Below are 14,998 nucleotides of genomic sequence, written 5' to 3' on the forward strand. Positions count from 1 at the left end.
CTGCTCCTAGTTCTGATGTTCTTAACATTTCCACTCAGATGACTGGTTAGAGTAAACTGCATCTTATAAAAATGTTGGCTTTGCACAAGCTACTGTTCAAGTGAACGCTGGAATAATTGTTGCCTGCAAATTCTCCCCACGTATGTCCATATGTACCTGATTGGAAGCAAGAGCTTTCAGAGAGAGAGAGAGAGAGAGAGAGACGGTTGGGGAGAAATGCTCCTTCTCAGATGCAGATAAAGAAAATTACCCCAAGGCCCTACGCTTTACGACAGATACTATCCACTATTTATAAAGTGAACGATGGCACATTCCTTTATCCATGAATGTTCTGAAGAAAAATTTGCTTAATCAGACTGTTTACCTCTTGCTTTGTATGAGCAAAATTATTTTTGTGTTTACTAAAGCTTCTGGGATACTTTGATGAAAGTAAAACCAAAGTTTTGAAAACATAAGTAGAATGAGTATAGTCACACTTATGTAAATCTTAATATATATTAGTGAGAAATACTCATCATATAAAGCCAATGTGTATTTGCCATTTACTTGAGTCCCAGAATTCTTTTCATTGCTCAGTACTATTATACATCACTGATGTTAGTGTGAAATCATTGAAGGCAGTCCAGAGAAGGTTAAGTTGGTTAATTCTGGATATGGAGGGATTTTCTTATAAGGAGAGGTTGAAAAGATTGTGCGTGTACTCCCTGGAGTTTCAAAAAGTGAGAAAAGACCATACTGAAACACAAGATTTTTTGGGAACTTGACAGAAAATGTTGGTTCCCCTTATCGGAAAATCTAGGACCAGAGGGCTATAATTTCAGAGTTGGAAGTCATCCATTTAGTACAGAGATGAGGAGAATTTTTTTTTCTCTGCAAATAGCAAATCTGTGGAATTCTTTACTGCTGAGGCCTAGTGTGTATAGATCATCATGTGTATTCAAGGCTGAGATAGACAGATTAAAATCAGGAAGGGGGTCAAGACTAATGGCATAAGGGAAGTAAGTGAAGCTGAGGATTATTAGATGACCATTGAATGGTGGAGTCAATGTAATGACCAAATGGCCTTCTTCTGCTCCTATGACTTATGGCCTTACAATGAACTAAAGCCACTTCAACACAAATATACTGATCTTTAAGAACCACTAGATGAATAAACACTATTGTGGCTATGAGGCCTGCAGATTTACTGATTTTCTTGATTAAACAAGCAGTCTACTGACTGAGTCAATGCTTAGATCGGAGACCCCTATAAACTGGAGTCTTACTTTCCGTCTCCCATTTTCAAAAATATGAGCAAATATGGGATTGGTTCATGTATTCAAGCCTCTGCTACAGGTATCATCTTTCTTTTTAAACTGGAGACTGTGGGTGCCCTTACCCCCAATGGATAATCATTTAGCAGTAAAGACACTACATACACTAAATTAGTAAACTGCACAGGTTAGCAGACTGGAGCTTTCATAACGTTTCCTTTGTGTGTCCTGTCTTGGAGTATTGTCTTCGTTGTGGCAATGACTTAGTCCTCCACTTGATCTGTACCACCGTAATCATTTCATTCTTTGTGGCAACCATGAATGAACTACCCCCATGATAACAACTTGCAGTTCATTTATACAATTGGCATGTAAATTGTCAAGCATTTATCAAGCTTAATCAGAATGTTTGCTTCCTTCTGAACTAACTTGTTCAGAGATGTTAGTACAATCCTCTAGAGCAGATGGGACTTTAACTCAGAGTTAGAGACACTGTCCCTGAGGGCACCACTATGAAACTGGACACAAAAATGGGAAATGCTAAATAGGTGGAGTGAAATGAAAGTTAACCAATCAGAAAACAGGGTGAACAACCAATACTTTAGAGTCTGTTATAGCCCTGGCTACACCTGATTTCACCCAAATCATCCTTCTCTGCTTTTTCCATCACATCTCTAACCTTTTACTCACTCCAAATAGATTCTCTTAATGCTCAGCAGGATTTATTCAACCTTAGATAATGTATCTGTAAACTATGTACAATAACATCAGATCCTTTAGTGTTATTTAACACTGTGATTTGGATACTTGAAATCTTCTGAAGCTTTGATAATCTAAATAACATTCTAGTGTGTGTAATTTGACCAAAAAGACAACTAAAATGTGTATAATTTTGAGGAGTCTTTATGCCATTGTACTGCAAATAGCTACAAATTGCACTCAGAGTGCAAAAGACATTTGTTAAGCATTTGTTAACCTTGATGCTAGTTCCTCTGTGCTGGAAATGTGTTGCTGGAAAAGCGCAGCAGGTCAAGCAGCATCCAGGGAACAGGAGAATCGACGTTTCGGGCATAAGCCCTTCTTCAGCCCGCTAGTTCCTCTGTAGCATACATTGGAAAACATTCCTTTTCTCTTCCTTTAACTGTTCAGCTTTAACACTCATCATTCCTTTGATCCCTGACTTATTTCTTTGGTTTTACTATAACCATCTTCTCTGTATTATTTTCCTTCCAGCAAGTGGACGGAATTAATGGCTATTCGTTTCTTTGGTGCGTATCAGAGGGAACAAGCACCTGGCTTTAGACATTTATTTGGTTTTCCTACGAATCAACTCAACCTCATAATGCCTTAGCACACGTTCCATCACTTTTAGTCAAGCCACGAGCTATGTCAGTGATTTTGATCAATCGAAAGTATTGTCAGATTTTAAAATCTCGCAACTAGTTGTTGTAGCATTTAAAATTCAGGACTCTCACTTTCCTAAATACACATTTTTCGATGAGCTTGACAGCATGCCCACGCTACATCCCTGAGTTTGCATTAGGATCTCACAGTCTAATGCTCATCTTCATACAAATGACAGTGATATTACATTGCTCTCTTGCATTGCTGTTTACCTAGGGATTGTCGCTCCCTCTTTGTCAGCTCCAGTCTGAATCTCATCCAATCTCACTCAACATTCTACTCAAATAGCTTTTTCATTTTCTGCTCACCTGACAAGAATGGCTTCGCTTTGTTTTTGCCTAACTTCATTGAAAAGCTGAAAAAATTGAAAATTTACAGCATAGGAGGTGGTCATTTGGTCAGACATGTTTCTGCCAGCTGAAAAAAAAGCTATCCAGTTTAATCACATCCTCGGAGTGTTCTACATAGCCATGTAGGCTACAACATTTAACTTGTATAACTAAGAATATTTTGGAAGTTCTTTGAGAAGGTGACCAAACATCAAATTATACATCACACTGTAAACTTTTGCTATAAATTCTGTGTCTTACAATTGTGTTCTCCACAACCACCTGATGAAGGAGCGGCGCTCCAAAAGCTAGTGTGCTTCCAATTAAACCTGTTGGACTATAACCTGGTGTGTGATTTTTAATTTTGGAGATGCCAGCGTTGGACTGGGGTGTACAAATCATAATTATACGTATCTCAATTAAATCTCTCCCCAACCTCATTTTTCCAAAGAGAAAACAATCCCACCCATAGCGTAACAATCCTTTCCCGAAGCTAAAATTCTCAATTCCTGGCAGCATGCCTACAAATATCACGTCTACCCTCTCTACTGCAACCACAACATTACAGCAATGTGGTGACCACAACAAGTAGGGACTATTGTAACCCTGTCCTCATGTTTTAAGCACCTCTCACATAATATCCCTGCTCTTATAATCTATACCTTGGTTAATAAAGCAAATATATTGCATGCATTCTTAGCCACCTTCAGCAACCTATAGGTATTCACAGGTCCCTCTGTTCCTCTACATTTCTCACAATCTTATCATTTGTGTGGTCAATTGCCTTGCTTGTTATTCCCAAATGCACTACTCCAGACTGAATTTCATTTGCCACATTTCTGCACACCTGATGATTCCATTGACATATTCCTAATATCTGAAGTTTTCCTCTTGCTGGTCAACTATAATGACCAATTTTGGTATCATAAGTGCACTCATTAAACATGTGCCCAGTGGTTTTCAATCACTGATGTGCATCAAGAAAAGCAAGGAACCCGGTGCTATACCCTCTGGAATCCTGCCACAAACAGCCTTCCAGTTACAACAAACACGTTTCAGCCATTACCCTTTGCTTCCTGCCACAGTCAATTTTGGATCCAACTTGGAACTTGGCAATTGCCCAGAGTGTCATATGACACCTTGTCAAAAGCATTTCTCTGAGAAAAATGTTTGTGTATTTTTAAATGCACAAAATACATTCAGCCATTGTTTTTTCCACTCGTGCTTTACCACAATACTGACAAGCCATGATTTATGGGTCCTCATCTAGATCTCGGTTTTATTTCTCATTACGTGCAATCACATCTCTTCTGTTTCACTCCTTGCTCCAGGATTTTTTTTTAACTGCCTTTTGAAGATCCTTCTCCTCATTAATCTGACTCTGATAGATCCTATGAGGGATGTATGCTTTTAAAAAATGGCCTTTTTGGAAAATCTTTGGAAGTTTGAAGTCATATATCTAACGTCTTATGCATATATTAATTTTGGTTGCGGAATATTATTTAAAATTTCCATGTCAAAACCTCCCAAGTCCATTTATCCTCTGTACTATACATCTCTATTATGTCCTCATCGAATACTTGCAGTGATTAGCCTATAAATTTTCTGATTTTTTTTGTTATTGTAAGGTCAAAGTTTTTTTTGTGAACAATGTTTTATTCTATTTTGCAACACTTTTATACTTTGCACTTCTGAAATTCAAATAAATTATTTTAATTGTGATATGTGTAACAGTTTATAGACTGTTTTAGCCCCTATTAAAAGCCATCTGGACTTTCTCTCAAGCTTTAGTCAAAATCCCTCTGATGCTTCTCAGAAAACACAAAGGTAGCTGTGGATTTCACAGCTCAGGCAGTAATATGGTAGGAAAGTGGATACTGCCCTACAAAACTCAGTATGGAATAGAAGTCAGCTGGCTTGTAGAAAGGGATAGGATCAATTAGGTTTGCCATGTCGAAATACATTCTTGCAAATTTCATCACGAGACTTTAGTCTTCCAGTTGCCCAAGCAGTCAAACAATCTTTTCTCTCAAATATTCCTGCTTTAACTTTGGAAATAAAATCTTCAGAAGTGCTGTATAAAAAGGGTGTGATGTTATGAAAGGTTTCCAATACAACATTTTTTTTACAGTTTCAAATTTAAAATAGCAGTATGTGTGTTTATATATGCTACATGTTTCAGTCATTAGAAGCTGAGAAAGTCTAAGCTCTTAGTTCTTCATGTAAGAAAACTTCACAATAAAGAACATCCTTGCTAACTCTGGATCTATCACACTAGACTAGATTAAGTCCAAGTGCTGCAGACAAAACATAACCCACAAAGTTTACAACTGAATCCAATTCGATTACTAAATAGCTCAATGGAATACTTATTAACCACTACATGAAAAATTTTCACAACCTTTTATAATTTGCATAGTGACTTGAATCATATTATATCAAGGATAAAGCTTATCAATCAATGTACCATGCTTGAGAGTACTGGAGAACGCAAACTATCTAATCAATACACATTTTAAATACAAATGAGATATTGAAAGAAAAAGAATGACATAATTGAGACTTTGAAATGTACAATGTTCCCTTAAATCCAGGTAAAACTAGTTTAAACGAAGAAAATTTTCTGAGTTTTGCATTTGTGTATTTGCAGAAATAATCTGAATGTTATCCATCATTATATTCTTAAAATAGAACAAAATATTTTTGTTACTAATAAAGAAGTCATAAGCTTCCAGCAAAGATTAGAAAAATACTCTATACCCCCACCCTCACAGATTCAGAAGAGACTCCCAGACAAGGTAATCGATTCAGAATCAATTAGCAGGCAAGACCACTAACATCAGCAGCCCCTCAATCTTTAGACCTGGATCAATAATTGGTGCAAAGAAATTGAAGGTTGGAGAGGTATTCACACAATAGTTTGATCTTTGTCAATCAAGGCAGGGGATGAACAGAAGGCCAGATTTCTGACTGCAGCCATTTTTGGGAAATCTAGGGCAAGTGCATTCTAAAATTGTATTGTAGGAATGAAATGCATTCATCTTTGATTCAGGATCAAGTCCATTTGATAAGCCAAATGGCCTCTTTGCCTATGGAGGCATGTTAAATATGAGCTTTAAAGTAGTCAGCTAAATGACTTTCACACTATATATTTGTCACAATGCTGTATGCCAATGTTTACAGTAGATTTTTATTAGTTTGCATCTTTTCTCATAATTCCTCAGTTAATTTGTTAAGATGCATCAGGGAAATGCCAACCAGCTCACCAAGAAAAAGCAACATACTGATGTTGGAAATATGAAATAAAAACAAAGTGCTTAAGAAACTCAGCAGCTCTGGCAACATCAGTGGTGAGAAAAACAGGGTTGACATTTTGATCTGATACAACTCCTCTTCACAGCTGAAAGAAGTTAGGAATTGATGCTTTTAATGTTGTGGTCAGAGCAGGAGGAGGAATGAGTGGAACAGATTTTAAGGTGCTCGGAACCAAAGACAAAGAGCCTGCTAATGGTGGTGATGGGTTGACTGAGAGGTATGAAGGTGTGAAAAGGAACAAAGTCAATTGTGTGTATGTGTATGTGTGCATATGTAGGTGAATGTATGTGCATGTGCAGATGACATACTGGCTCTTTAATCTTCAGCAGTGTGATTTTCTTAATTTCATTTTGACTGCCTCTAAAGTGAGGTTGGAAAAGCCTCAGAGTAAGGAGATGAGACAATCTGAACACTGTATCATTTATCATTGAGTGACAGTGCGGGAAGGAAGTGTTAAAGGTAAGCAAATGAGGTCATGTGCTACCTAAAGCTGCATTTAGCACAAAGAAAAATGAAACACCAGTTGCTAGGATACAGCTTAATTTCATAAGATATACAATTAAGTTCATTACTCACTGGAAAATTACATAAATTAATGCTTATTGTTCTGTTGGATTGATGGGGTGTAATTTTGTTCTGATGCTGCCTTTTTTCCAAAACGCAGCTCAATATTTAAATGATGCAAACAAAGACTGCATAAATTTATACAGGGGCTCACTAGGGCCACACTACATGATACCACATTTGGGGCCAATACCTTAAGTGCAATTTAATTACAATCAGAAAGATGTGCTTAAATGTAAAGTACTAACACCCTTAAGGAGTAGAGGAGAAATTCAAACAGCAAATGATTTTAAAAGTGAGAAATTCCTCAGCATCATGTATCTGAATCTATCAGTACTAAGGTGTTGGACCTTAATCAATGAAATTTCTAATGAAACTGCAAGCTACCTTGGGTTGGAAACTCAAAACTCTGCCACATAAAACTACTTTAATCCCCTCACCTCCAATGCTCTCTTTAAATCCAAATAAACCATTGAGTCACATTCATTTTTCCTCTGTGAAGCCCCAGACCATTTTGCACACAAATGTAATTGTTTGATTGGATGGTACAAGATTCCAGTCAATGTCAAACTAAACTAGTGTGGCCTTTATTGGAACAAAAGACATCAAATCATTGCATATATGAATGCAAATATAATCATTCAGATAAGGTTGGAGGTGGCCAATTCTATGGAGGTGAAGATACTTGGTCAAACATGAAATGATACAGTCTCTACTCAATGAGGCTGAATCTTTTTGAAGTACAATTTTAATTATTTTGCTTTATTGCTGTCAGAAGTTCCTTTGGAGTTGCCAGTTTAAGTTTGTCAAATGTACACATCTTCTGAGTAGGTGAGATGAATGCACTTCAATGATACCCACCCACGATTTATTCCAGTTTAAGAGACTGATCAGGTCATTATCTGACAATACTGCTGTAAAAGTATACCATTGCTCATCTCCATCAATGACTCACAATTCAAAGCAAATTTCATTTCAATTTTGAATCAGAAACTGTAGTATTTCTTCAAAATGCACCATTTCATGCTGTAAAGCAGACACACAGTACCCAGCTGTGTGATTCAATGGGCAGTGCATGTGCCTTTAAGCTAAGTTCTAGTCCCACTCCAGGCTTATGGAAGGAGCATTCATGATGTAGTTGAAGTGGCTGATATTCAGCCTACTTATTCTTCTGATACCTTCCCAATATTTTCCCCAAAGCCAAAAGTGTGTGAAGATATAAAATAAACCTAGCTTGAAAAGATTAGCAATTCTCCATCTTAACCAGGCACTATCCTAGGGATAAGAAGGGTCACTCAACTCAAAATGAAAACTCAAATTTCTCTCCACAGATGCTGCCAGACCTGCAGAGATTTTCCAGGAATATCGGTTCTTGTTTCTAATATTCTAGGGAGTATCATAGAATCTCTACAGTGTAGAAACAGGCCATTTCACCCAACAAGTCCACACTAACCCTCCAAAGAGTAACCCACCCAGAACAATTCTCCTATCCTATTACTCCACAATTACCCCAACTTACACAGCCCTGAACACTATGGGCAATTTAGCCTGGCCAATCCACCTAACCTACACATCTTTGGATTGTGGGAGGAAACCCACGCAGACACGGGGAGAATGTGCAAACTCCACACAGTCACCTGAAGCTGGAATTTAACTCGGGCTCCTGGTGCTATGAGACAGCAGTGCGAAACACTGAGCCACTGTGCCACCCCAGAGGCAACAAGAACCAGCCCGTGTACATTCCTAAAACTGATCAGCCAAGCTTTTTGAGCCTGTGTAAGCTCTTACTAGTGCACCAGGGAGAAAGTGCACAGCATTTCATGTGAAGACTGTGTGGTTTTGTTGCACATGGCCAGAATATAACCCACTGCCTCTAGATTGGATCCAGCTCCTTTCAGGTACATTATCTGCTTATTAGCATTGATCCACAAATGCCAAGACGTGGATTTGTACAAATTAACCCCATGACAGACTCTTCCTACTGTCTATCATAATGACAGTTGCTGGAATAGATTTCTCCACATACTACACAGGGACACGTGCCTGAGGTACAAAAGTGCATGCACGAGTTGCAGTTTATCGTGAAATGTGTGCTCACCCAGACTGTGCCTACTTTAAAAAAAAGTTTATATCTCGCAACCACTTTTATTTTCAGAAAAAAATAATTTCGTTTCTGTTGTAACGTCGTTAATTAGTTTTGTTGCCTGTTTATCCTTGCAATGGCTGCTGTCAAATCTCTCATTTGTACGTTTGCCACAAGTCGCCAGCAATTTCCGATCAGCTCTTCCAAACACGAAAGTAATAACTACAGAGATGACTGCGATAGGGCTTTTCAAAGGCAGAGTATGGTATTCGCCTTGGGGAGTAGGGCTATTTAAACTCGTGCAATGAAAAAGGTCAGCACTGCTCTTGGCTCGTCCCATTTATTCAAGGAAGCATTCATTTCGCAAAATTCCCTAGAACTGATTATAAAAAATCCGAATTGCTATTTCCCACCCCCACAAATTAACAATAAGGGGCAAAGTCATAACGAATAGCTTCTATTTCCCAAAGAAACCCAAATTGTTCCATTATTTTACAGTACAGTATTTCAATAAAATGGTTCATCCAAGCAGACATTAATGCAAGAGGTGAGCAAACTGATGTAAGTGGTTGCAAGGAAGCTGGAATGTAGTTGTCTTGGGGAAAATAACGTGGCTTCATTTTGTTGGGAAAGCAGCTTGCTCCAGGGCGACCTTTTCTCTGTCCGATTGTGGTTATTAATGGTGAAAGCGCACAAGAGCTACACATGGCACAGCTTAGAGGTAATCAAGCCAATTTCAGACCGGTTTCTGTGTGAAAATAACCGCCCTCGGGTTAAACCCGATCAGTTTGAGGCTACATTCCACTCACCTTTATGGCGAAAAGGAAACAAGCGATAAAAAGCACCATTGAGCAGGCAGCTCCTCTGTGCAGCTCCCAATGCATTTAATAGAGATGGCGAGATCTGGCAGGAGGCTAGGGTGCTGACACAGACAATGGCGCTTTCCTGCAGCATCAGACCATTTGCACTGTCTCCCGCTCAGTCTGCATCCTGCACACTGGGTCCCGGTGGTGTTCCTCCCTCACGTTTACTGTCACGACTGTGGCTTGTGGGTGCACCACTGTAAAGATATAGATATGTCCTCGTCCCTGCTTACACCACGCATTCAGTCGAGAGACTGACTACCTCCGTCCTGTGCTCCTCCATCAGTGAGCTGTGTTGCATTTAATCAATGGGCACAGAGTATCGCCCGCACAAACAGCTCATTCTCTTCCTCTAACCCCGCCTCTCTCTCTCTCTCTCTTCCCTATCCTTCAGGGAGCCTTTGGCTCCAGCCTGTGACTACCTCCCTCCAATCCCCAAAAGCTTTCAGTTCCTCTCCATTAACTGATCCTTCCATCATTTTATCTAGAGCAAGAAATATCTGAAGGAAAAATAAAATTGCAATCCACAGGGGACACCAGTGATAGAATATTTCCACTGCTTACTGAGAGCAAGAACATTCATGACAATTTTTATTAATTTTCAAATCAACTTCATTCAATTAATAACACAGGTTTTTCCAAGCCCAAACTGAACCAAGCTTACAGGAGCAGGGAGTTTGTATCTCTAAAATTTCACTTTGTGAAATCCTTGTCTCTAGAATCACCATTTCTAGATATTCTTCCTTCATGACTGTTTCTGGATAGTTAATAATGCAGTTTCCAAATAACACGCAAATAATTAAATCGTTCAATGAATTCAAGAGGAGTGAGGTGACAATAGATTTGAACAACTATCTGGGGGGATCAGAACTATCCCTGTTATTTTCCTGCTTGTTTAATAAAAGTTCCCTATTTTCACCAAATTAATAAACACAGCTCCAATCTATTATCTGTCCATGCAAAATATTTGTTTAAACATTCATATATTTTTTGTAATTAATCAAATCTATCACATTCATATGAATACTAAACCCGGATTTATTTACTAATGAGTACAGTTCTTAATGAAATTCTAACTTAAATGAAATACTTAGCTCAAAGATTTTATAAAGTACATTGCTAAATAGTAACTGTGACCATGGATTTTTTTTTAAGTTTCTTAGGGGACGTGAATGGCACTAGCTGAGTCATTCCTAACTACCATTGAGAAGCCGGTAATGAGCTACCTTCTTGAACCAGCGCAGCCATAGGCAGACCCATAAGCCCTTAGGGAGGGAATGTCAGCATTTTGACCCAGTGGCAGTGAAGGAACAGCGATATATTTCCAATTCAGAGTGGCGAGTGGCTTGGAGGGGTTGCTTGTAAGTGGTGGTGTTCCCATATATTTGCTGCCCTTGTCCTTCGACATGGAAGTGGTCGTATAGGAGCCTGGTAAATTTCCGCAGTACCCATCTTGTAGATAGTGTACACTGCATTGGCGGCAGAGGAAGTGGATGCTTGTGGATACAGTACAAAGTAAATGGTTTGCTTTGTCCTGGATGGTGTCAAGCTTCTTGAGTGTTGTTGGAGCTACACTCATCCAGGCAAGTGGTGAGTATTCCATCACACTCCTGACTTGTACCTTGTTGATGGTGGACAGGCTTAGGGGAGTCAAAAGATTAGTTACTTGCTGCAATGTTCCTGCTCTGACCTGCTCTTGCAGCCAGTCTATTTATATGTCTGGGTGAGTTTAGCTTTTGATCAAAGGTAACAGACAGACTATTGACAGTGTGAACTACTGGCCCAAGTATAGTTCAGATTTATTAGATCCAGGTCTCTATATCTTAATTGAGCAATTAGGATACCACTGGATTCCTCCAGGTCTCACCAAATTAGTTAATGCAGTAAACCTATTCCTTTCTAAAAATGGGCACATGAAATAAGCAGCAAATTATAAATAAAACAGGAATCTTATCAAATCATAACATTGTTCCTTGTGTCAACAGTGCACTCCCATCCTTCCAAAGCCCAGCAGTCACAAATGCGTATTGGCAGACACTGTACTTGAGCACACATCAGTACCAATGGTAGAGTCACTGGCTGCCAGGGTGAACAATTCCACCAGCCATACCCAACCTCAATCTGGCAGCTGCCTCCCCAGCCACATCCACGAGGAGGTCCTCCAACTCTCCGATTTCCATCTACACGGAGTAGCCAAAAATCAGGAGAGTAGGAGGAAGGAACATCCCCCTCTAAATGATGGGAGTAGGGCAGTTGTCTTTCACACTCCTTGCATTTTGAAACACAGACTCAGGTTTGATTACTCATCCTGATAAAATCATGATTTCCAGCTCCTCACTTCATTCACCTACAATCAGCATGAGTAAAGGCTGCCTCTACTTTAACTAATGTTGAGCTGAGATCATTTCTTGTTGCTATTGGTTAATTGTTGCTTTTAGTCCTATTGATTTGCCAAAGCAGCTGCAAAGACTCATTGACCTGGAATGTGCAGGATATTTGCTGGTGAGCTGTCAGCATTCACTGTCATTATCTCCCTGAATCTGACCACAAACAAAGATTAACACGAATTCCTGTGGTAGAGGTCTATCATTCACTGTCCTGCCACAGACTATACAATGTGACTCCACCAGCACTTCTCCCCCCGTCATCCCCTGAGCTACTGCATCCTTATCTACCCAATCTCCACCCCTCCCCAATCCATCGCCCCTCCACATCCCCACCTCTCATTACCCTAGCCCCCATTTCTCTTAATCACCCATCTTCCCTGCCACCTAACCACCCACCCTGTCGACAGCGAAATCATTGAATATAATGCGAACCTATCCCCTTTCCACCTTCATTTCATTGTCACACATCCCAGTTAAAGGTGAACGTTTTTCAACACATTTAGCTGCATTTCTGAAGGTAACTAAAAAACACTGATGACTAAATAATCTGACCTCAAAGATATGAGGAATGTTATGAAATATCTATGGAATATGTCATGAATAAAAGGTGGTTTGGTTATCAACTACACCTAAGATTCTCAGTTGCCTGAGGGGAATGAGAATGGATGCTTGGATAATAACACTCCTGGATGGTATCTCAGAGTCCCTGTAATTAAAGGAGATACTGGGATTTTCCAAGCAAGGGTTGGGAGAGAATCAGGAACCCCACTTACCTCCCATGAGCTGTCCAATGAGCTCCTTGAGGGATTTATTTGCTGGCAAGGGACTTTCAAATTTAAATCACATGTCCTAATCTGGCCGGTACATACTTTTTGGGTAGCAAGTGGGGATCCATCAAGCAATACTTTTTTGAATAAATAATTTTTCCACAAAGGGTTTTTGTTGCGGATCATACGCAGTAAATTTTACTTGGCTATTGGACCATGACTCTATGCTGTGCTGGTCCTCTGATGTCCAACCTCATTAGACAAGGCACTGGCAGCCCCCATCATGGCTAGCCTTTGAGGGCTGTGCTTAGCTAACAGCTCCCACCCCTGAGCAGAACTGAGTGCCATTGTTGAGACCATGAGAGCATCACAGTCTGAGGATAAGCATCTAGTCAGTGACCAGCCACGAAGGAACCAGGAAATAATCTGAGTGCAGACTCCCGAACCTGGATTTAAAATCAAAATCCTGGATCTATTCAACCAGAAAAGTTTAAATAATTCTTAAACGAGTTCTTCAGAATGATTTTTAAGATATTTCAGCCTCAGAATTTGTACCATTTTTTTCCATTTCACTTTGCTTGTAAGTGCTGTTCGCTTCCTAGTTGTTGTCTGTGAATTCTTTAATGTGACTGGCTGTTTGGTCTGCACCAGGTACAGTACTGGGGAAAGCCCATTAAAAAAAATTATAATCAAGGAAGTTGAAGTTATTACCACAGAAATAGCTATCTATCTCAGCCGGGCTTTCTTTCAGGACAGCGGCAAGCACCTTGTTTCACTACTGACTACGAATTCTGGGTGAACATACCACACGTGGGAGAAGGCTGCAATTAACTAATCATTTTTTCCTACTTGTATCATTTTCTGATATGTTAAAAATCTAACTATCGATTTCTTATTTACTCATCCCACCCCTTTTTCATTTTCTCAGTTGCATTTTGTTTATTCAAGTCACTTAGTTACAACCTTACACCCTCACATTACACTGCTTCAGGAATCCACAACCTCACTCAGTGTCTTTCCAAAGTTCATTTCATAGACTCATAGAGATGTACAGCATGGAAACAGACCTTTCAGTCCAAGCTGACCAGTATCCTAAATTAATCTAGTCTCATTTGCCAGCATTTGGTCCATATCCTTCTAAATGCTTCCTATTCATATACCCATTCAGATGCCTTTTAAATGATGTAATTGCCCTAGCCTCCACCTCTTCCTCTGGCTGCTCATTCCATTCTTGCACCACCCACTGCATGAAAAAGTTGCCCTTCAGATACCTTTTAAATCTTTCCCCTCTCACCTTAAACCAATGCCCCGACTCTGGGAAAAAAAAGACTTTGGCAATTCACCCCATCCATGCCCCTCATGATTTTATAAACCTCTATAAGGTCACAACTCAACCTCCAACACTCCAGGGAAAACAGCCCCAGCCTCTTCAGCCTCTCCCTGTAGCTCAAACCCTCCAACCCTGACAACATCTTTGTAAATCTTTTCTGTGACCTTTCATCTTTAGCAACATCTTTTCAAAGCAGGGAGACCAGAACTGAACACAATATTCTAAAAGTGGCCTAACCAATGTCTTGTACAGCTGTAACATGACATCCCATTCCTATGCTCAATGCACTGGTGTTAGTTGTGCTATGAGTATCTCCCAGCTTTCCAAGTGAAAGCAATAAAAAAAATTGTGCAAAATGATAACCAGATAGTTAAATGGTACTAGTAACATACAGTGGCTCAGTGGTTAGCACTGCTGCCTCACAGTACCAGGGTCCCAGGTTCAATTCCAACCTCGGGTGACTGTCTGTGTAGAGCTTGCACATTCTCCCTGTGTCTGCGTGGGTTTCCTCCCATAGCCCAAAGATGTGCAGGTTAGGTGAATTGGCCATGCTAAATTGCCCATACTAAATTGCCCATAGTATTAGGCGTAGATTAGAGTGGTGCTGGAAAAGCACAGCAGATCAGGCAGCATCCAAGGAGCAGGGAAATCGACGTTTCAGGCAAAAGCCCTTCATCAGGAATAGAGGCAGGGATCCTGTAGG

The 14,998-nt window shown here is 39.8% G+C and overlaps 1 protein-coding gene across 3 annotated transcripts in view; it reads right to left on the reverse strand.

Moving 5' to 3' along the window:
* Window positions 1–10,174, reverse strand: part of ptpro (protein tyrosine phosphatase receptor type O) — a 171,309-nt gene extending 161,135 nt beyond the window's left edge. For 2 of the 3 annotated variants that reach the window (XM_043713539.1, XM_043713538.1), the window contains exon 1: window positions 9,758–9,840. In XM_043713539.1, coding sequence (XP_043569474.1) covers window positions 9,758–9,832 — 75 coding nt within the window. In that variant the 5' untranslated portion in view covers window positions 9,833–9,840. Of the gene's footprint in view, window positions 1–9,757 lie in introns of all 3 variants that reach the window. The other variant, XM_043713540.1, reaches the window with a different exon arrangement.
* Window positions 10,175–14,998: the final 4,824 nt, after the last annotated feature.

This window comes from Chiloscyllium plagiosum, chromosome 23 (genome assembly GCF_004010195.1).
Source record: "Chiloscyllium plagiosum isolate BGI_BamShark_2017 chromosome 23, ASM401019v2, whole genome shotgun sequence".
In the NCBI taxonomy this organism is placed as follows: Eukaryota; Metazoa; Chordata; class Chondrichthyes; order Orectolobiformes; family Hemiscylliidae; genus Chiloscyllium; species Chiloscyllium plagiosum.